We start from the raw sequence: 23,902 nt of genomic DNA, 5'->3' as shown, positions 1-23,902 counted from the left end.
ACATTAAGGGCTTCCCTGGTGGCGCAAGTGGTTGAGAGCCCGCCTGCCGATGCAAGGGACGTGGGTTCGTGCCCCGGTCCGGGAAGATCCCACATGCCGCGGAGCGGCTAGGCCCATGAGCCATGGCCGCTGAGCCTGCGCGTCCGGAGCCTGTGCTCCGCAACGGGAGAAGCCACAACAATGAGAGGCCCGCGTACCAAAAAAAAAAAAAAAAAAGAATTACATTAAAAAATGCCTTGGCTGGGAATTTCCTGTCGGTCCAGTGGTTAGAACTCTGCACTTCCACTGCAGAGGGCACGGGTTCCATCCCTGGTCAAGGAAGTAAGATCCCACATGCCACCACGCGGCCAAAAATAAAATAAACAAATAAAAGCCTTGGCTTACCTTCCCCTACACACACACACACACACACACACACACACACACACACACACACACACACACACATCAAAGTAAAACCGGAAATTCCAGGTCTCTATCTTGAAGGGCGGGGAAAGGAGCGGGGAACAAGGCATGACTACAGAGATGGTAGACAGTAGATGGAGATGGCTAGTGTTTTGTAGATATTACCTAAATGTTGGTAAAGGTTTAACGGATATGTTCAAAAGTTATTGGTAAGCATCACAGCTGGTATGAGTTAAATCTCTGTATCACTAGAGGAAAAAAAAAAAAAAAAAAAAAAAACCTGTCCCTGTAACCATAGACAGGATAGTAGACAGCAAAGGGAAGAAAAATAAGAAAGCACAGAAAAATAATTAGTGACAAGTTCAAACATAAACAAAATATTTTAAAAACAAGACAAGAATTACATTTTTTTGAAAAGGAGCAACACAATGTAGAGAACTTGGAAGGGAACAAAATAAAGTCTGCCCTTGTGGAGCTTGTATTCTTTGGGGAAGGCAGACAATAAACCAATAAGTAAATATATTGTCAAATGATAAAACTAGGATGGATGTGTTTTCTTTTTTATATAAACAGAATATTAGAGAAGACTTACAGTTGAAAAGAGACCTGAAGGATACCTGGGGGAAAGAGAAAGTGCAAATGCCCTGAGGGAAGAGTGTACTTAAGACCATGAAGGCTGGAGTAGAGGGAGAGAGAAGAAATGAGGCCAGAGAGGCAAAGGGAGTGGAAAGGTTGAATCATGTACAGTCGCAAAGATTAAGGACTCTGAGATAGGAGCTGTTGGAAATTTTCAGAAGAGGATCACTCTGACTGTTGCATTGAGAACAGACTGTGGGGGGAAAAGAACAGGATACAGACCAGTTAGCAGACTACTTCAGTGATCAGGTATGCTGGTGGCTTATTGTAGGGTGGTAACAAGATGTGAAAATAGTGACATATGCATGGATTTTGAGTATGTCATACGATACAAAACTTAGAAATTTTGCCAGTGGATTTGTTGGAGGATGTAAGAAACGGGAGTGTTAAAGAAAACACTAGAGTTGATTCTAAGCAACTACAAGAATGGAGGCACTATTTCTGAAGATGGGCTAGGAACCAGAAATTTAGCTTTGGACACGTTAGATTTAAGATGCCTATTAGACACCTAAATGGAGAGGTCAAGTAAGTGGGTAGATATATGAGTTTGCAGTTCAGAAAAAAGATCTGGGCTGGAGATAGAAATTTGGGAGTTTTTAGCTGATCATGAGGTGACAGGGGTGTTTGACAAATTATACAGGGCCTTTAAAACTTTAAAACATTACCTAGGGAGTGAATGTAGACTAAAAGAAGGGGGCCTATGGTTGAGCCCTGGACATTTCAACATTTAGAGGTTAGAAAGGAAAGGAGGAGCCAGAAAAGAGGATGGAGATAGAGCAGTGCAGCACCTTGGTAAGGACAACCGGGAGAAAACACATAGTATCCCAGAAGCTTAATGAAGAAAATATTTCAAAGAGCAATAAACTGTCAGATGCTGCTGACATGTCAAGTAAGATGAGGACTGACATATTTAGCAACACTGAGGTCATCAGTGACCTTAATAAAAGATGTTTTAGCTGGGTGGTCGGGGTAAAAACTTGGAGTGAGTACAAGAGAGATGGGGGTCAAAAAAAAACTATCTGTAAAAATTCACTTCGGGACTTCTCTGGTGGTCCAGTGGTTAGGACTCCGCACTTTCACTGCCGAGGGCACTGTTTGATCCCTGGTCAGGGAACTAAGATCCCACAAGCCGCACAGCACAGCCAAAAAAGATTCATTTGTAAGATAATAGGCTAACATTGACCACTGACAGGGTATTATTAAGGAATTATCAATTTTTAAAGGCATGATAATGTTATGTTTAAAAAGAGCCCTTATCTCTTGAGTTATATATATATTGAGGTATTTATGCATGAACGGATATGATGTCTGGGATTTATTTTAACTTAATCCTTTGGAGGTGCAAAGAGAAAGGAGGAGTGGGGTAGAGTGTATACATAAAACAGATTGGCCTTATTTATGTTGACAATTATTGAAGCTGGGTGATACATACATGTCAGTTTCTTATACTCTACTTTTGGTTTAGAAATTTCCATAATAAAAAAAATTTAAGTAAAAAAAAAGAGGAGAAATTGGAAATAGCTCATGCTTTTTAATGAACTTTTAAGAAATAATTTTACAGGAGATGATATTGAACTGTTTTTGTGTCTTTGAAAAACTAAAGAATGAACAGCTTGTTGTTGTTGTTGTTGTTTAAACAAGACGTCCCTTTATTTATTTTTTTTGGCTGTGCCATGCAGCTTGCGATATCTTAGTTCCCCAACCAGGGATCAAATCCGGGCCCCCTGCAGTGGAAGCGCAGAGTCTTAAACCTGGACCACCAGGGAATTCCCAAGAATGAACAGAGTAACCTGAAATCTATTTTAACTGGCTAATCTTTGTTTAGAGTGAATGAGACTCCAACTGCGGTGAATAACTTTCAGAATAGCTGAGATTGACATGCTTAAGAGTAAAACATTAGAAGAGGATTTCCAGCTTTATAATCCTATGGTTTTGATTTCCCTCATTTTTGCAACAGGCCCTACTTGCATCTGAATACAGATGGCAGGGTACAGCTGTAGAATAAGTAGTAGCTGCTACCCACCACTAGAGGGGCCCTCTGACCATCTAGTGCACCCACTCAGCAGCTGCCTGAGTGTGTTGAAGAATGATGAGGTATGCAAAGCTTTTAAGTTTCATTAGGTCCAATTGGTTTTTGTTTTTATTTCCATTTCTCTAGGAGGTGGGTCAAAAAGGATCTTGCTGTGATTTATGTCATAGAGTGTTCTGCCTATGTTTTCCTCTAAGAGTTTTATAGTGTCTGGCCTTACATTTAGGTCTTTAATCCATTTTGAGTTTACTTTTGTGTATGGTGTTAGGGAGTGTTCTAATTTCATTCTTTTACATGTAGCTGTCCAGTTTTCCCAACACCACTTATTAAAGAGGCTGTCTTTTCTCCATTGTATATTCTTGCCTCCTTTATCAAAAACAAGGTAACCATATGTGCGTGGGTTTACCTCTGGGCTTTCTATCCTGTTCCATTGATCTATATTTCTGTTTTTGTGCCAGTACCATACTGTCTTGATTACTGTAGCTTTGTAGTATAGTCTGAAGTCAGGGAGCCTGATTCCTCCAGCTCCGTTTTTCTTTATCAAGATTGCTTTGGCTATTCAGCGTCAGTTTTTGCACAGCAAAGGAAAACATAAACAAGATGAAAAGACAACCATCAGAATGGGAGAAAATATTTGCAAATGAAGCAACTGACAAAGGATTAATCTCCAAAATTTACGAACAGCTCATGCAGCTCAATATAAAAAAAAAAGTAAACAACCCAATCCAAAAATGGGCAGAAGACCTAAATAGACATTTCTCCAAAGAAGATATCTATATTGCCAACAAACACATGAAAGGATGCTCAACATCACTAATCATTAGAGAAATGCAAATCAAAACTACAATGAGGTATCAACTCAAACCAGTCAGAATGGCCATCATTAAAAAATCTACAGGGCTTCCCTGGTGGCGCAGTGGTTGGGAGTCCGCCTGCCGATGCAGGGGACACGGGTTCGTGCCCCAGTCCGGGAAGATCCCACATGCCGCAGAGCGGGTGGGCCCGTGAGCCATGGCCACTGAGCCTGCACGTCCAGAGCCTGTGCTCCGCAACGGGAGAGGCCACAACAGTGAGAGGCCCGCGTACCGCAAAAAAAAAAAAAAAAAAAAAATCTACAAACAATAAATGCTGGAGAGGGTGTGGAGAAAAGGGAACCCTCTTGCACAGTTGGTGGGAATGTAAATTGATACAGCCACTATGGAGAACAGTATGGAGGTTCCTTAAAAAACTAAAAATAGAACTACCATACGACCCAGCAATCCCACTACTGAGAAAGCCATAATTCTAAGAGTCATGTACCACAGTGTTCATTGCAGCTCTATTTACAATAGCCAGGACATGGAAGCAACCTAAGTGTCAATCGACAGATGAATGGATAAAGATGTGGCACATATATACAATGGAATATTACTCAGCCATAAAAAGAAATGAAATTATTTGTAGTGAGATGGATGGACCTAGAGTCTGTCATACAGAGTGAAGTAAGTCAGAAAGAGAAAAACCGTATGCTAACACATATATATGGAATCTAAAAAAAAAAAAAAAGGTTATGAAGAACCGAGGGGCAGGACAGGAATAAAGACGCAGACTTACTAGAGAATGGACCTGAGGACAGTGGGGCGGGGGGGGCAGGGTAAGCTGGGACAAAGTGAGAGAGTGGCACGGACATATACACACTACCAAATATAAAATCGATAGCTAGTGGGAAACAGCCGCATAGCACAGGGAGATCAGCTCGGTGCTTTGTGACCACTTAGAGGGGTGGGATAGGGATGGTGGGAGGGAGGGAGACGCAAGAAGAAGGAGATATGGGGATATATGTATATGTATAGCTGATTCACTTTGTTATAAAGCAGGCACTAACACACCATTGTAAAGCAATTATACTCCAATAAAGATGTTTAAAAAAAAAAAAAGAGTGACGAGGTAAGGGTAGCAGAAAGATCATTTTTTCCCTACCACATGTTCAGATTCAATTCCTTTTTGGGAAGAAGTCTTCTCCTTACCCAGCCTAAAGGAGGGCTGAGCCTGTGGCTTAAACTCAAATTCAAAACTTTGAGAATACCCAATTTCTCCTTTATTCCAATTACTTGTTCTATCATAAAGTTGTTTTCCTTTTTATTACCATCACAATTCTCTCCCTTCCTCTCCAGCTGATACCACCATCATCCTAGACGCACATCCCCTCACACCTAAATTATTACAATCTAAACTGTCTGCTTTTTCTATCCACTGTGATAGAACTTTGTCAACAGATAAGTTTCGGAATTTTGTTTTGATCATGTCCCACTTAGGGACAAAAACGTTCTATGCTTTCCCATTGCCTACAGTTTAAAATAAAAATCCCTCAGCTTGTATCAGTCAGGGTTTCCAGTGCAGCCTCCACCTATACTTATTCCAATATTCTCACTCAGGTCTCCCTCCACCATTGCTTTCACCATGATCTCTTCCTTGTTCTCTAAAACAGATCATTCTCATATGTCTAGGCCCTTGCGCTCAAGTGAAACTTTCCCCAACACTTCAGGCCCACAATAACCTCTCATCTTCTTCGACCTTTATACGCTGTATCACTCTTTCAGAGAACTGAAATCCTTAACTGTATCACATCTAACATGTTGTTTTTGTGTGCACGTATGTGTGTGCTCCTCCTGGACACTATAAACCCTTGAAGGTCAATTACTTCTTTTGACCTTCAACTGACCAGTGCATTCATGGCTCTTGCTCATTAGCTGCTGCATAAATATTTGTAGAATGACCTTAACAAGGTAGGGAATAGTGGTGTGGAAAGGAACATTATTTAGTTTCTCTCCAAATCTCCCCACTGCCTTAGAACATCCCTTTTTGTCTAGTTCCCCATTCCAGTAAAATAGCCTAAGCTCAACCTCACAGAACAGAAAAACACATAGCTGAGGAAAGCAGTCTCTATGCTTTTCTAGGAGTGACAGACACCCTGGGGCCAGGTCAAGGGAAGGAAAGGCAGAGAATCCTAGGGCCAACCAATCTCAAGCTTGCTTTTGCCACTGTCCCTCTCCTTTCCTCCTAAACTTGAGTAGAATTTTGAGCTATGGATCTCCAAATCCCTAGGCAACAGACCCAATTTAATTCCCTTCCTATTCATTCACAGCTTTTCCTTGTCAAGTTTAAGTTGTTAAGAGGGAGGAGGTGACCAGAAGGTAATGAATGAAGCCATTTCTCTCAGCCTGAGTTAGACTGAAACTGGAGTGAGGTAAACTGGAAAGGATGCATTTGTTCAGGGTAACATGAACAAAACTGAGCCTGAGGTAGGAGGGTGGAACAGATGGTATATGAAAAAGAACCAGGAAGAAGCAAGAAGTCTAAATAACTGATGAAAGTTTAATACATTAAAACCAGGTATTTATCACTTTTATATTGTATTTGCCATTTCTGAACAATACAAAGTAGAGGCAAATAGTGACACTTCATAAAAATGTTGACTCCCCATTCCCTTCCCTAAGACCCAGCCTCCCTCAAATATTCCCTCCCACCCCCTACAGAACTCTGTCCTGAATAAAACACTTAAATACATCATAAATAGTAAATTATGAAAAAAAAATAGCAAGAATTGTTTCTTTTCTTCTTGTAAAAAAGAACATGGCAGCAAAGACAGGCAGCCAGAAACTGGCTGGGGGTGTCTAATATAGACAGTTACTCGGGGTATGAGCTAACCTACTATCAAGGCAGGGTGGGATGGAGAGGGGACAGGACAGGGATTCAACAATCTGCCTGAGATGCCAGGCCCCCTTCTTCCCCTGACAGGGGGAGGAGGATCAGATGGAGAACATGGGGAGGAGAGGGATTACACAGCCCGTTTCCACGTTCTCTGCATGAAGAGAGGCAGCAGGGCATGTGGCACAGCAATGACCTCACTAAGGCAAGAATCTGCTGGCTCTCCATGAGTTTAAGAGAATATTCTCGGGCTTCCCTGGTGGCGCAGTGGTTGAGAGTCCGCCTGCCGATGCAGGGGACACGGGATTGTGCCCCGGTCCGGGAAGATCCCACATGCCGCGGAGCACTAGGCCCGTGAGCCATGACCGCTGAGCCTGCGCGTCCAGAGCCTGTGCCCCGCAACGGGAGAGGCCACAACAGTGAGAGGCCCGCGTACCGCAAAAAAAAAAAAAAAAAAAAAAAAAAAGAGAATATTCTCTAGCCTCACAGTTATGGACTACCTATTAAACAGACACAGGTGTCCCCTTCTCCATCTCTGCTCCATGAACAGCAGAACGCTGTTGGAAAAGGTGGTAAGAGCAAGGAAGAAATCTCCTTTGGAGAAGAATCTAAAATTCATTTGATAAGTCTTCATTATTTAGAAAAACAAGCAGAATACATTTCAAATTGCAAAACAGTAATAATCATTATGGCCTGGTCGTGAGTAGGGTCCTGCCTAGGAAGGGTTCTGATCTTTTAGCCCTATGACTGCCCCACTGTTTAACGAAAGGGGTAAAGATTACCCCATGTCCCACTCTCTCCATTCCTTCAGCTTTCAGAAATTCATTAAGAGAGGAGGAGTTAAAGAGGAGTTGCTCCTGGCAGAGCAGCTTCTGTTTCTCAAACACCAGGGCTCTTCTGAGGGAACCCTATGAATACGCATCTCTCCAATACTTAACGGAGTTTTGATCTGAAACTGTCTGGCTTGAAATTGTGTGCTATTTTTCTTTTCCTTTTTTAAGGAACCAAAAGAAGAAGGCTGGGAGGTGGTTAAACACCCTTACCCCCAAAAAAACCTTTACAAAGATTACAGGGGTCTTCTTCCACAGAAAAAGAGCTAAGGTCGGGATAATGTACCAGCCAGTCTGTCCTGAGGAAATTAAGAGTCCAGCTCCTGGTGAAAGGTAGATGAGGGGGAAGAAAACGACCAAGTCCAGCAACCTCACTTCCAACAGGAAGAATGGGGGTTTGAAAACAATTCAGTTGTGGAAGCAAGGCTGGCTAGTAGAAAACCTGTGCCACTCAGCTCAGGAGTAGAGAGGATGCTGCTGTCCTCAACTGTCCGAGGCACTAATGCCCATTCATGAGGAAGGGGAAGTAGAAGAGGTTCTTCTTCAGGGAGGAGGCGGAGAGCTCCCTTAGCCTCCATTACACTTTTTTGATGACCAAGAAAAAGAAAACTCAGCATTGCTAGGTCAAGGGCTGACATCTTGGGATCACAGAGATGGTAGAATCTTGCTCCAGGTCTTCTGAGGATTTTTGTTCACTGAAAAGGGAAAGGGTTTAAAGTTAAGGATGTGCAGTATGAGATAAGGAGGCAGGAAAGGAATTTAAGTTTCCTTCTAGTTCAGTCTCAGCTTCCAAGTACAAGGTATCAGAAAAAAAATTTTTTTAAGTAAGATTTAGGGGGGCACCCAGTTCCCCTAACCCTGCCAATTACGTTGCTGCTCCACTCCATCAGTGATGCTCTTTATACCCTTCCAAAGCATCCACCTCCCCCACATCCCAGACACTTACATGGATGAACTCTGACTCTGGAACTTCATGCTTTTCCAAGAGGGTTGAGCTAACAGGAGGGGGGAAAAATGGAGGCAGAAAGAAGAATTAGTAAATAAATGAGAAAAGGGACTCTCAGGCCAAATCTCATACTGTTTCTCCATTTCATTGGGAATCAATTTAGGATTCAAAAAGAAGGGGCTAAGAAGCTACTAGATTTGGAAGCACATTGTTTTAATTAGCTATTTACTTTCTTGTCTTGACTTCTATAAAATATTTCCTAACACCCTCCTCTACCTTCTTCAATCCCCAGGTGTGGCAGGCACCCAATGAACACTGCCGCCTGATAGTCATGCCATTGTGTAATTTTCTCCTCTTGAGTGTGGGCTGAACTTAGTGACTTTCTTCTAGTGAACAGAATGCACCACAGGAGATGTAAAGTCAATTCTGAGATTAGGCCACAAAAAGACTATAGCTTCCTCTTGGGTACCTGCTCTCTCACTTGTTTGCTCTGAGGAAGCTAGCTGCCATGCAGTGAGCTGCCTTATGGAAAGGACCATGTGACAAGGAACTGAGGGAACTGGCAAACAGCCAACAAAGAACTGAGCCCTTAGCCCAACAGCCTACAAGAAACTGAATCCTGCCAACAACCACATAGATAAGCTTGGAAGCTGATCCTCCCCTGGGCGAGCCTTCAGATGAAGCCACACTGCTGGCTACTAGCTTCACTGTAACCTCCTAAGAGACTTTAAGCCAAAGGCACCCAGCTAAGCTACACCCAGATTCTTAAGCTACATTAAATCTGAGATAATAATGTTTGTTGTTTTTAGCTGCTAAAATTTGGGGTAATTTGTCACACAATAGATTATATATTTTTGTACCTGGAAGTGAAGTACTGCTGTAATAAAAATCTAAAATGTGGAAGTGGCTTTGGAAGAGGGAACTGGGTTTGAGGACAGTTTTAGTGAAAGTTTAAAAGTGCCCTGAATATACTGTAGAATTCTGGACTTTAAGGGGATTGCCAGTAAGGGCTTAAAGTGAAAAAAATCTTATTAATAACTGAAGGAAAGGGGATCTTTGCAATGTAGTGGAACAAAGTTTAGCAACAATGTCATCTACAGTTATGTGAAAAGTAGAATACGTGCCTAATGAACTGGGTGACCTGGCTAAGGAGATTTCTAAACCAAGCGCTGAAGGTGCCATCTGGTTTCTTCTTAATGCTTATAGTTAAAATATGAGAAGAAAAGTAAGTTCAGGGAAGGATTATTAAACAAAAGGAAGCCAACACGTGATGGTTTTGAAAATTCTGAGCCTCTCCAGATAGCAAATATTACTAAAATTAAGAAATGGATAAAATCTAAGGCACTGCCAGGAAAATGTGGTCTACAGATGAAGCCAAGGGTATGACTGTAAAACATCTGTTAAGAACTCAAAGTACTATTCAGTCATACAAAAGGCGATTCAAAAGATTAAGGGTATGTCTCTCAGATCCTCTCAACTTAACAGGATCTCTAAGAAGCATAGAGCTTATCAAGAAGGTATTTGTGGCTTCTGTCTAATAGCGTGAATCCCAATGAGATTCATAGGAGGCCCACAAAATCTTTGAGGGTATTACAGCAGCAGAAACATTGTCCTGCTTGGACTGAAAGGGACAGAAATAGTACACAATGAAAAGAGACCACTGGATCCCCAAAATTCTGGCAAGAAGCGGGCTGAGAAAATTACTCAGCTGCAAACACATTGTAGTTTTCATGAAAAAGGAAGACTCAGAAGGCAAAACCAAGAGTCCAAAAGGTAGAGCCAAGAGCCACGAATTATTCTCATGCTTTGAGACCTGATAAAAGAAACTCCAACATTTGCTGGGTTTTAGACTAGCTATGGATCAGACTCCTCTGTGCCTCCCATTCTCCCTTTTTTATACAGGAATGTGTAAAGAGATTATCTATTGTTTGTCTCATCATTGTATGCTGGGTGTGTGGGGAGAAGATAGCCTGTCTCTTTAGTTTCACAGTCCACAGTGATCGCTGCTTCCTGATACACTCTTAGGTAATTCATTCCTCAAGTGTGGGCTAGATTAAGTGACTAGAATGCAGAATAGGAGATTTGGTTATGAAAGACTGTGGCTTCTGCTTAGGTGCATGCACTGTCACTTGCTCAGGCTAAGGGAAGCGAGCTGCCATGTTCTTAGTTGTCCTATGGAGGGGCTCATGTGGCAAAGAACTGAGGGAGGCCTGCAGAAAACAGCCAGCAAGAAACTAAGACCCTCAGTCCAGCAACTCACCAGAAACTGAATCCTGTCAAAAACCACATAAATGAGCTTAGAAGTGAAGCCTCTCAGTTGAGCCTTCAGATGAGCCTAGCCCTGGACAAAGAGCTTCACTATCATGAAAGACCTTGAGCCAGAGGACCCAGTTAAGCTGCACCCAGATTTCTAACTCACAGAAACTATGATATACGTTTGTTATTTTAAGGCCCTAATTTCTGGGGTAATATATTATGATGTAATAGATGATTAACACACCAAAAACAAAATTAAATCACAATCTTTACACTAGATCCTTTTGAAAGGTTAACTGTTCACTGTCTTCAGTGCCTGGGAATCTTTCCAGCCTTAAATCCTAAGCTATGAATTCTCACTTAACTCACCGGGAGATGAAGCATTAGTTGGGGTATTTTGATTGAGTACCAGAAATGTCTGTACATAAAGACTTCCCACCACCCACTAAAAATGCAGAGATGTTGATACACTTTTCCAAATCACTAAAGATGAGCTCTTAGGAAGATGAACATGCAAAAATCTAGTGAAGAGCAAAAGACAAACAGTAGTCTCTGGAAAAACAGAATTATGGAGGTTCTCAAGGACCTGAAGAGAGAGATGAGAAGATTACATGGAGAAAGGGGCCAAGGAACCAACCTTGTAGTTAGCATTTGCAAAGTCTCTCCAACTACAGGTGAGAAATAGGGGTCAGGAATAGTCGAGACCTCACTGATTTTCTCTAAAGGTGGAGTCTGAGGTAAAACATCAGGACGACCGAAGTGGACGCCTGGAAAAAAGAAAGGGGAAGAAAATCAATAAATAAAAAAGAAGAGAAAAGGGGGTGGGGAAAATATAGGAAAAAATATGTAGCAACTTGGATTTTCATGGACAGGAACGGGGAGTAGAGGTCCTAAGCAGACAAGGACTCAGAAGGAAGGGAGGGAGTGCCCCATCACACGGGGACCCCAACCCTGGCGCTGACCTGGCTCCACTTCCGCCTTTGTTGTCACTTGTGCCTTGTGTTCCCCAGAGACCGATGGCTGGTAAGTTACGCAGGAGTTGCCGCTGGGGCCTGCTCGCCGAGAGAAAGATGAGCCAGACCGAAACTTTTTGGAAGGAGAGGGCTTCACTTCAAAAGGGAAAGAGAGAGCCTACTTAGCACCCACCTCAGAAACTGTCACCAAGACATAGATACAACTTGCTAGCATCCCCAACACAAACCCAAAGTTGTTCCTCTGCAAAGCAGGAAAAGGGGTTAATGTCAACAAAGATGGGCTCTATGAACTACTCTTCAGAGGAGGGGGCATCTCAGTCTACTTCACTTTGGAAAAGAAGCAGAGAACCTAGAGGAAAGGAGACACATATCTCTCCCCTCCTACAAGCAACCTCAATGGCTTTGCTTCCGCCTGATGACACGTCTATTCTGTAATTCCTTTGTTCTTTAATAGTATCCTTCAGTTAAACCAAAGATGGCCCTTTCACTCTATATCCCTGTAGCACTTACACACACAGCATGATGGTGATACTTTACACTTGTTTATATATCACTTTGAAAAGACTTCGAAAGGATTTTTCCATGTTTCTTAAGACTGTTTGGCATGCCTAAGTCCGCTCTGCCTCACCGAGGGACAACTGATGCCTATGATGAGGAGACAGAGATGGGAAGGAGGAGCTGGAATCTGCCAGTGGCAGCAGCGTGAAAGGTTTGGAAAGAAGAACACTGGCACTTCCCAACCAAGAAAGTTGAGGGAAGAGACTGAGAACACCTGCTAAGCAGAAATGAGTAAGTGCTTCTCCAACCTTCTGATCCTAATCTAAGAACTTCCTGGCCTTGGGGATATGGTAATATTCTTGCCTATCTCTGTCCATAAAAGTCCAGCTTCGCCTATCTCAGCCTGTGGCATGGGTCCTACACCCACAACTAAACATTTTTACAACCCCACCAATTTCTCAGAAATGCCCCTCCCCTCAATGACACATGTAGGGATTGCCAGGGGGAAAGCAGCAACTTGGAAACAACTGAGACAGACAAAGTGACTGACATAAGGATGGGCAGCAGCTCTCACGGGATGTGGGTAGAGTAGGAGAAGCCTCTGGCTTTGGCAGTCCCCTGACAGAGGTGTCCTGCCCCCCATCTCTTGAAGTAAGGGAGCCATTGGAGGGTCATCTGGCAGAAGCCACTTACAGAGGATCTTCTTGAACACTGTAGTGCACATGAAGCGCTGGAACCGTTCGGCGTAGAAGCTTGGGCGATGCACTGATACGGTGTCCTGCAGAGCAAAAGAGATGGCTGCAGAGTTAGAGAGGAGGAGGCCCAGCAAGAGGATCTCTGGTCCAAGGGCCATTTTTCCCTAGGCTGAGACCCTAGCAGAAGGGTAGAACCCACAAATGAAATAAGGTAAGAGGAAACTGACGGGGCAAATCAGAAGTGAGAGAGGCAGAAAGAGGAGAGCCTCTAGCTGACTGCTACTCACCCCATCATGCACCAGAGCTTTCCAAGAGTGCTCCAACTTCTTAACAAACCTGCCAAGAAAAATGTATATCATGCATTCACATTAAATGAATCACCTTATAGTTTTCTACTTTACAGAGTTAAAAGAGCAATCGCAATAGCAAAGAGAGAGACCGGGAAAGCACCCCCACTATTATGCTGGCTTTCCAAAGAACAGACAGGGTAGTGCTTATTCCATATGGAGATCGAAGCTGTTTCTAGATAAGTCGATTATTGCCCCCCTCAGAAAGGGGTAGTTAATATGTCCCGGCAAGTCAGGGACAAGAATATTTATTGTAAAAGGGGAGCTGGAGGGACAGATGGGCAAACCTGGAAGGGGGTCAAGTACTGTCCAGTCCTCATTAGTACCTGAAACCTTACAGGAGCAAAACTGGGGTCTAACATTTCTAGCTCTTCCTTCACTACCACACCACTGCCTGAATTCCACAGGCTAATGCTTTTCACAGAACACAGTGATCCTCTTGTTCTTCCTCCATGGAAAGGAGGGATGTGTTTCCAGCTGTATCCTAATGTGGAGTATGACTCATCTCACAGGTCTTCCACAAAAAGCCAGAGAGATGGCGTTTCTACCCTGGTGCTTCTAAAGACTGACTCAGATTTCCACAGAAGTGTATGCTATGTTTGGGGAGATGGTGGGATAAGGAAGCCAACAGACAGGCATAATCAGGAAATAAAAAACCATCTGAAACCCAATGAAGCAAGCAGCCAGATTGCAACTTACTCTTCTTGCTTCAGAAGAATTTGGTGACACCCATCTAAAAGAGCAATGTGAGTAAATCTACATCCACTCTACCCCTAGGATCTATATGCTCCTCACCTGTAAGACTGCAGAATGTCAATGATCCCAATATAAAGCAGCAGCCTTTCCCCTTTACTATTCCGGGCCGGGATGCCACCCATACTGGGGAAGACAAGAAGGAAAGGGTAAGAAAATCTTTTGTCTAGCAGGCAGAGGCTTCTGCTAACCTCAAATCAGATCAGGACATTAACTGAGACCTAAGCATAGTTAGAAGTCCCATCTTCCATAAACTGGGGAAGAGTGAGAGACTTCGCCCAGCCCCACCCACTTTGGCTTATGTATTGTAACCTCCTTCTCTCCAAATCTCACCTGCCTGCCTCTCCCACCCCAAATTCACAGAAGAGAATCTAAAAATCACTCCTACTCAGCAATTTTAGGAATACTCTCCCAATTAACTCTAAACTTTCTTAGTACTCTACTCTTTTTTTGTTTTTTTTTGGCTGCACTGCAAGGCTTGTGGGATGTTAGTTCCCTGATCAGGGATCGAACCGGGGCTCTCAGCAATGAAAGCATGGAGTCCTAACCACTGGACCGCCCGTGAATTCCTCCCCAGTACTTTCATATTTTAATTTATGCCCACTGAGACACTCTTCTGGAGAGTCATGGTAAAGAATACTTTAAAATCAAACCACTTAAAAGACATTTGATACTTTAGTAACTACACTTCCTTGATCCATGATGGTAACAAAGACGCCTTCCATAAAGAAATCTATAATAAATTGTTTTTGATGAAGTTCTAATATAATTTGCAGGCATGCATCTAAGACTCTGAGTGAACATTTAAAAAAAAGTCTTGGACTTCCCTGGTGGCGCAGTAGTTAAGAAACTGCCTGCCAATGCAGGGAACACGGGTTCGATCCCTAGTCTGGGAAGATCCCACATGCTGCGGAGCAACTAAGCCCATGTGCCACAACTACTGAGCTTACACTCTAGAGCCCATGAGCCACAACTACTGAGCCCACGTGCCACAACTACTGAAGCCCATGCACTCTAGGGGCCCGCATGCCGAAACTACTGAGCCTGCGTGCTGCAACTACAGAAGCCCACACACCTAGAGCTGGTGCTCCGCAACAAGAGAAGCCACTGCAATGAGAAGCCTGTGCACCGCAACGAAGAGTAGCCCCCATTCGCCGCAACTAGAGAAAGTCCGCATGCAGCAACGAAGACCAAACGCAGCCAAAAATAAATTAAAAAAAAAAAAAAAGTCTCGGGACTTCCCTGGTGGCACAGTGGTTAAGAATCTGCCTTCCAGGGCTCCCCTGGTGGCGCAGTGGTTGGGAGTCCACCTGCTGGTGCAGGGGACGCGGGTTCATGCCCCGGTCTGGGAGGATCCCGCATGCCGCAGAGCGGCTGGGCCCGTGAGCCATGGCCGCTGAGCCTGCGCGTCCGGAGCCTGTGCTCCGCGGCGGGAGAGGCCGCAGCAGTGAGAGGCCCGCGTACCACAAAAAAAAAAAAAAAAAAAAGAATCTGCCTTCCAATGCAGAGGACGTGGGTTCGATCCCTGGTCAGGGAACTAGATCTCACATGCATGCCTCAACTAAGAGTTTGCATGCCACAACTAAGGAGCACACGTGCCGCAACTAAAGGAGCCAGTGAACGGCTACTAAGGAGCCAGCAAGCCGCAACTCAGGAGCCTGCCTGCCACAACTGAGACTCGGTGCAACCAAAAATAAAAAATAAATAAAATAAAAATAAAATAAAATAACAACAAAAAAAATAAATTATGTTTGTTTAAAAATAAATAAATAAATAAATAAAATTCAAAAAAAAAAAAAAAGTCTCTTAATTTTGAATAGTTCTCCTTCCCAGATGTACAAATCCCAAATTTAAGACATCTTCCTTTCCTTTTACATTCTTAGGAAAGCTCATCCTATAGTTCTGTAAGCATTAATGCTATTGACTTAACTACTGAATAAAGGCTACTCCTTCTCAGAAGCTGCATCCCTCCCTCAAGAAAAAGTGCTCTGAGCCTATGCACTCCTTCCCAGCACCCGAGTCCACTCACTGGTCATCAGTCTCCATGGTGCCACCTCGTCGAGCCTCGCCCTGGATAGATTCCATGGCTGTGGAATAGAGAGCCTTTTGGGGGGCTGGTCTGCGAGTGTCAGTTGAATATTGTGCTTCATTGCCTAAAGGCTCTCGTTGTGCATGATCTATGTTATGGATTGACACCAGGAGGCTATAGTCCATTATCTTGAAGCTCTGCAGCACCTAATGGAAGGAAAAAACATGATCTGAGCCTTGGGAGGTATGAGAATCTTTTTTCAGGATCTCACAGCTTTCCTGATCTAACTGTTCTTGATAGCAAACCTCCAGAGCTATAACCACAGGATCAGCCTTTGCTCCTCCTACTTCTTGGAGAACAGTACATTGACCTCCTCTGGTCACACTTCAGTGATATTCCTTCACCTTTCCTTCACCAGAGTACATACAAATTAGGCCACGGCCTAGCCCACAAGATCTTCTTTGTTTGTTCTTTCCTTGTATCTCTTCATGAAAAGAGCATTATATTCTCAATGAAAGAAGAAACACATATTTCAGCTCTAAAAAGTCCACAAGGAGAGTCTGGTAAAAGTAAACTTTGTGACAGAGCAGATCTGTGGCAGGTCCTTATATGGCCAGCTTCACTTCAGTTCATTATTTGCTGAATCCTTACCATCTGTAGGCACTGTGCCTGCTTATGTGGATACCAAGATACGTAAGAGAGCTTCTGTCTTCATGGATATTATAATTTAGAAAGGGAAACTAATGTAAAAATAAATACAATACAGTCTACTATGTGTAACAATGGAAGTGCATACATGATTGAGGAATACTACAGAGACGTATATAAATAGGTTTATGAGGGATCGATTAGAGAGAAAATAAATGCAAGTAAATAAAGGAAGGAAAGAAGAATGCCAAGGCCTGGAAGCATGAAACAGCAGGCTATGTGCAGGGAGGTATAATTTGGTATTGCTAGAACATAAAATGCAAAGGCTAGGTGTTTGGCACATGAGAGAGGATGGTAGGGGCAAAACAATGGCAGGTCTGATGTGTCATATTAAGGAGCCTGGATTGTCTCCTACAGTTCTCAACCTTGTATATTTCCACCAGTTCCAGTAGCTCACTTTGGGGGTTTTGGTAGGTGGATAGAGTAAGGGATAAAGAGAGTTCAGGACTGATTCTTATGTGTGGTTTGAAAAACCTCTCTGCTCCACCAAGTCTCCAGTCCTCACAACCAAAAAAGCCAAAATAAAATAGGCATTATCCTGGAAGTAGATGCAGAGTAAGCAAAGAAAGGCAAGGATGGATAACATCATGGACTGAATAGAAGATGACAATCCTACAAAAGCAGTTTACCAAAAAAAATAAAAAAATAAAGGTGGAAAAATCAGTAGGGAAAGATGTCACAAAAACCAACAGATGTTAAGAAAGTGGAATCAATCAACTGTCAAACACTGCAGAAAATTCAAGGAAGGACTGAGAAGTACTCTCTATTCGGCATCTAGGTGGTCATTGGAGAGAGCAGTTCAACTAAAGTGGTGAGAGCAAAAGCCAGGACACAGTGGGTTGAGGCAGGAATAGGAGAAGAGAAAGGGAAAAGAGAAATGGAGGCATCATTAAATGAAGACATTGAAAAACATTCTCTTAATCTTAAAATAAAAAAGAGATAAACTTGTTTGTATATAGATAGAAAACAGTCAGTTGAGGCTAAAGCCAGAGGTGGGAAAGGAAGTAAGTGATGAAGTAGGATCCTAGAGAAACAGGAGGAAATGGATCTAGGTCACAAAAGGGACTGACCTGGAATAATCAACCAAGTTGGGAAGAAAATATAGATTAAGGATGGTTAAGTGTAGATCCATTTATAAAGTGATGATGGGGGCAGAACAAAGGGATGGTACGGAATAGAAAGTTGAGGTAGTTTGTTGAGAAACAAGGCTGGGGGGATGAGTGTCAGAAAATTGTTTGAAGAGAGTACCAATCATGTGCAATCTCTGGGAGGAACAGGAAATGGACTGATGAGGAATACTGAGGGCCCAGGTAGGGCTGGATATCATAAATCTGTAGAGATGCCAGTATACACAGTTGTGTGATCTTTTTCAGCAGCACTCAGCTTCTAAGATATAAATTTGGATTTGGCAGACAGGACCAAAAACTGAGCAATGATGGTGCTGGTATGAAAATAAGGAAAATGTATGCTTATAAGGCCCAGGACAGGTAGCAGGTAAAGAAAAAAAAGACAGGGGAGGGGAGTTAGACAAACGGGGAGAAAGTAAAAATGTAAAGGCATAAATGATCTAATATAAAAGTTATTTTAAATGAAGTCTGGCACAGATGGAGCTAAGGAACAGAGTCTCGTCTCCCACAGATCAGATGCCTAAGAACGACCAAGCTGTTTTAGAGACTGAGATTTCTGGTGCCTGAGAGAGAAGGAAATATGACAAACTCACCAAACAGTCACGCTGCAGTGTCTTGCACAGAGCATTGTACATATCGGCATCCAAAAAGAGACCATCGGGGATGTCTTGTAAGAAGTCCAGGTCTTTAAGGGTGGGGAGAGGTTTCTCTCGCTCTTTTTGGGAAGCCCGCCTTTTGTAGGTTGAGCCCTTGAGGTCATATTTGATATGCATCTTGACTGACCGTGGTAAGAGATTGTTCATCACCACAATTCGAATGTTCTTACCACCTGCCTGCACACAGTACAGTCCATAGAACTTAGGCAACAAAGTCCGAGGGTTCTGGTTGAGGTTCTGAGGACAAGAAAGTAAAAAGAAGTAGAAGAGCAAGTTAGCTGATTTTCAATAAAACTCAAGGGCAAAAGCTGTCACCGCCCCCCCCTTCCTTTGTCTGTTACATGGGATTCAGATACAATCTGCCCATAAGCCCACATTACATTTGTTTAAAATTTCCCAATGTATCTATCTCAATAATGAGATCACCACCAAGCCGAGTGGCAGGCCTACAATATAGTAAGCAGTCAGGATACTAAACATATGAAGAACATATTCCTTCAGAGAGGTTTAAGAGAAGACAGCACTGAAAAAGACTTAATGCTTAGCTTTCTGTATAGTATATTCTTGTGAGTATGAAAGGAGGCAAAGGAGAGTTCCCTAACTTCTCCAGAACCTCCAAGAGGTATCAGTCAGAGTAAGAAAAAATACAGTATTATCAAGGGAAGTAACCAACCTCATACTCTACTCTAGGAGCTGGACTAAGAATGGAAAGCAGAATCATCACTGAATAAAAACAAAAATAAACAAATGGGACCTAATTAAACTTAGAAGCTTTTGCACAGCAAAGGAAACCATCAACAAAATGAAGAGAAAGCCCAAAAAATGGGAGAAAATATTTGCAAATGAAGTGACTGACAAGTGATTTTTCTCCAAAATATACAAACAGCTCATGCAGCTCAATATCAGGAAAAAAAAAAACCCAATCAAAAAATGGGTAGAAGATATAAATAGACATTTCTCCAAAGAAGACATACAGATGGCCAGAAAGCACATGAAAAGATGCTCAACATCACTAATTATCAGAGAAATGCAAATCAAAACTACAATGAGGTATCACCTCACACTGGTCAGAATGGCCATCATCAAAAAATCTACAAACAATAAATGCTGGAGAGGGTGTGAAGAAAAGGGAACCCTCCTACACTGTTGGTGGGAATGTAAATTGGTACAGCCACTATGGAGAACAGTATGGAGATTCCTTAAAAAACTAAAAATAGAGCTACCATATGATCCAGCAATTCCACTCCTGGGTATATATCCAGAAAAAACCATAATTCGAAAGGATACATGCACTCCAATGTTCTTTGCAGCCCTATTTACAACAGCCAGGACATGGAAGCAACCTAAATGTCCATCAACAGAGGAATGGATAAAGAAGATGTGGTACAAATATACAATGGAATATTACTCAGCCATAAAAAAGAATGAAATAATGCCATTTATAGCGACATGGATGGACCTAGAGATTGTCACACTGAGTGAAAGTAAGTCAGAAAGAGAAAAATAAGTATCATATATTATCACTTATATGTGGAATTTAAAAATATGGTACAAATGAACCTATTTACAAAACAGAAGTTGAGTCACTGATGTAGAAAACAAACTTGTGGTTACTGGGGGGAAAAGGTAGGGGGATAAACTGGGAGACTGGGATTGACATACACACAGTACTATACACAGAACGAATAATTAATAAGAACCTATTAAATAGCACAGGGAACTCTATTCAATACTCTGTAATATGGGAATAGAATCTAAAAAAAGTGGATATATGTGTATGTATAACTGACTCACTTTGCTTGCTGTACAGCAGAAACAAAACACTGTAAATCAACTATACTCCAATAAAAAAAAATTTTTTTAAATCATCATTGAATCTTGTCGTTGGGTAGCAGGGTCTAAGCTAAAAACACTTAAAATAGGACAGATGAACAAAACCCCCTTTAGCCATATAGAGACAAAAGAGATGGGAAAATCACAAAGATGAACTACATTCCTATGACAGAAGTGCTGACATTGTTTTGTCCCCCTGATGGCAGCCTCCCCAGCCTTGTCTTGGAGTGGAGTGGGCAGCTCAGGCAGCCAGTGCTCCTGGTCCTCTCACCATGTAGTATCCTGGAAGCAGCTTCTGCAGAAACTCCGCCTCTTTGTGCTGGACTGTTTTAATGATGAATTCATCATCACTGGACACGTAGAAGAGGGAACCACTAGCCCCAGAGTTGCAGAGTTCAATCAGCGGCTCATTGCAGAGGGAGTACTGGGCCCAGAGAAAAGACAGCAAGAGGTTCAGAGATACAAGGGCATGCCCAACCAGAAATCAACTACAGATGCAATTCTATTCTAAAGAAAAACCAGAGCAAGAGTGTGGAGAGAGGGTCTTCCTTTGGAAGTATCCCTCTGATACTGGAGTCCCAGGGTCCTGAAATCTGGAAGCTTACCAAGTAATCATCAGGACGGATACCAAACAACTCCCGAAAGTAGCGGAAGGCAACAGGTGCATAGGTCTTGAACCGAAAGTCATTGTAGTGATGAGCAGGAGTCAGGTTGCTCCCTTCACTGTGGGGTTAAACAGAAGAAGCCATAACTTACCAGTTCCTGTAATTTAGGGAGTCCACACCCTAGAAAGACACTCAGTCACCCAGAGGCAGGTCAATACATCCCTCCTGAGAGAACCAAAGGGACTGGATGAGTCAGTTACATAATGGGACAAGGCGCAACATGGGGATTAAGACATGGGCACAGGGAATCATATTACCTCCTCCCGATGCATTAAATTGTTTTTTAGGGCTCAGTCCACAGGCCGGAGGCTCATGGAAACATTCAAAGGAGAGCATGTGCTCTTCAAATTCTCCAGTCCCCATATCACCCTGATTAAAATCAGGTTAAGGATTGGATGCATGCCTAAATTAGACATGAACCCTAAAATGCCCTGATGATGATATAAAAAAGCCACATTTTCTAGGACATTAACCTCTGTACCTCGGGAAGAAGATACTCTCCACCACATAGAAGTCTTGCATGAGGACATCCCGCTCTGGTTTGGTACTCAGGCTCCCCACAGTGTGAGTAATGCCTAACTGGATGGCACCTTTTAAAGCTGAAGAGGTTGTCTGAGAAACAAGAGAAACAAGAGGAAAGTTTCTAGTAGTAAATCTGATCATAGCAATAAAAACTCAGGAGAGAAGAACCAGAAGGAACACGGGAGAGCAAATGCCTTTCTAGTAGTTCAGACTAAACTGGGGCAATCCAGTTTCCCCATCCCCACACTCTACATGGCAGTTAAGCCTGCAAAGATTGGAAGAGCATGAAGATACAGAGTAGCAAAGTAGGGACTCTCTAAACAAGGTGTTCCCTCCTATCCACATCTATATCTGGAGGATACATTGTACTGAAAGAACAATCCTAGGTCTCACTCCAAAGGTTCCTGCCCCCAGAGTATATGGAGTCCTCCAAACATTTTATTCATCTGATACAGAATGCAACTAAAATTAACTGATACTCTGATTCACTGCCTAGCTACTGAAGCTCAGTTCTCTAAGGCAAGGCCTGACTGGCGTTCCAAGGACAACTGAGTGGCAAAAAAAGCTCCTGACTGAAGAAGAAAGCCTGAAAGATTCAAATTATTTCTGAGAGAAGTGTTTAGATTTTAAATTATCATACTGTGGTCAAAACACAAATATAAGAGCCCCACTCTTACAATCCAGGATTTCAATGTCATGGGAAAATGTCGTATTATCTAGTTCTGTGCTGTCCAATATAGTAGCTACTAGCCACACTCGGCTATTTAATTTTAAGTTAAAGTTAATTTAATTTAAAAATCATTTCTTTGGTCTTACTAGCCACATTCAGGTATGATTAGTGGCTACCACACTGGATAACACAGATATAGCACATTTCAATCACTGTAGAAAGTTCTATTGGACAGATTTGTTCTAAGTGATTTCCCTTATCCCCCCAACCCTCACCAAATATTACTTGTATCAATATTCTACCTAGTCCTCACTGGGCATTAAAATTATAACTAAGGACTTCCCTGGTGGTCCAGTGGTTAAGAATCCACCTTCCAATGCAGGGGATGCGGGTTCAACCCCGGTCAGGGAACTAAGATCCCACATGCCATGGGGCAACTAAGCCTGTGCGCTCTGAAGCCCACGTGCCACAACTAGAGAGAAGCCCGTGAGCCGCAATGAAGCGCCCACACACCACAACGAAAGATACCGTGTGCGACAGCTAACACCCAATGCAGCCAAATAAATAAATATTTTTAAAAATAAGAATGGGGACTTCCCTGGTGGCACACTGGTTGAGAATCCACCTGCCAATGCAGGGGACACGGGTTTGAGCCCTGGTCCGGGAAGATCCCACATGCCGTGAAGCAACTAAGCCCATGCACCACAACTACTGAGCCCATGCACCACAACTACTGAAGCCCACATGCCTCGAGCCTGTGCTCTGCAACAAGAGAAGCCACTGCAGTGAGAAGCCCACATACTGCAACGAAGAGTAGCCCCTGCTTGCCACAGCTAGAGAAAGCCCATGCACAGCAATGAAGACCAAACGCGGCCAAAAAAAAAAAAAAAAGAAAAGTTTAACCTTTAAAAATTTTTTTTAAATAAAAAATAAGAATATTTTTAAAAAATAAATAAAATTATAACAAATTTTTTAAGTGCTTGCCTCTCCAATTAGACTAGAAACTCATCTTTTTGTCTCAGTGTTCAGCACATAAAAAGAGCTCAATAAATGTCTGTTTAATTGACATGGGCCTCAGAGCCCATTCCCAGGGACAGTCAGCTCCCTGACTGAGAATGAGTCAGTCCACCTCTATCACTTCGGACAATGCAATAAAGACAGAGAACAAACACAAGAAAAATTTACATGGGCCAGACAAGGTATAGATGCCAAATAGGAGGTTGAACACTGTACCCCAGGAAGCCTAAGCATCTCCAGTTAGTCCAGAACTGGGCAACTGGGTCACTCCAGGATGCTTCTCTCCTGTTTTCCCTTCACCAGTTCAATTTTCTCTTCTTGGCTATTACTACTATCTTTCCAATCCATTTGATATCTCTAGCTCAAAATCAGGTATTCTAGGCCCTATTCACCAACTGAAACTACAATCTTAAAAAAACAAAACCCATGGACTTCTCTGGTGGTCCAGTGGGTAAGACTCCATGCTCCCAATGCAGGGAGCCTGGTTTCGATCCCTGGGCGGGGAACTAGATCCCTCATGCATGCCACAACTGAGAGTCCACATGCCGCAACTAAGAGCCTGCATGCCACAACTAAGAGCCTACATGTCACAATTAAGAGTCCACATGCCACAACTAAG

The 23,902-nt window shown here is 42.8% G+C and overlaps 1 protein-coding gene across 2 annotated transcripts in view; it reads right to left on the bottom strand.

Annotated features, from left to right (window-relative positions):
* Positions 1-8,473: 8,473 nt before the first annotated feature.
* The window catches only part of PIP5K1A (phosphatidylinositol-4-phosphate 5-kinase type 1 alpha), a gene marked incomplete at both ends in the record, with an annotated part of 35,274 nt that continues 19,845 nt past the window's right edge, over positions 8,474-23,902 (bottom strand). Inside the window, 11 exons of one of the 2 annotated variants that reach the window (XM_079697299.1) lie at positions 8,474-8,582; positions 11,427-11,556; positions 11,752-11,898; positions 12,955-13,039; positions 13,244-13,292; positions 14,099-14,182; positions 16,086-16,291; positions 18,514-18,813; positions 20,681-20,833; positions 21,015-21,132; positions 21,556-21,686. In XM_079697299.1, the coding sequence (XP_079553425.1) occupies positions 8,474-8,582; positions 11,427-11,556; positions 11,752-11,898; positions 12,955-13,039; positions 13,244-13,292; positions 14,099-14,182; positions 16,086-16,291; positions 18,514-18,813; positions 20,681-20,833; positions 21,015-21,132; positions 21,556-21,686 (1,512 nt within the window). Of the gene's footprint in view, positions 8,583-11,272; positions 11,557-11,751; positions 11,899-12,954; positions 13,040-13,243; positions 13,293-14,098; positions 14,183-16,085; positions 16,292-18,513; positions 18,814-20,680; positions 20,834-21,014; positions 21,133-21,555; positions 21,687-23,902 lie in introns of those variants that run through there. The other variant, XM_079697298.1, reaches the window with a different exon arrangement.

Source organism: Hyperoodon ampullatus (genome assembly GCF_949752795.1).
Source record: "Hyperoodon ampullatus genome assembly, chromosome: 2".
NCBI classification, from domain to species: Eukaryota; Metazoa; Chordata; class Mammalia; order Artiodactyla; family Ziphiidae; genus Hyperoodon; species Hyperoodon ampullatus.
This window is presented reverse-complemented; position numbering and strand designations above follow the sequence as displayed.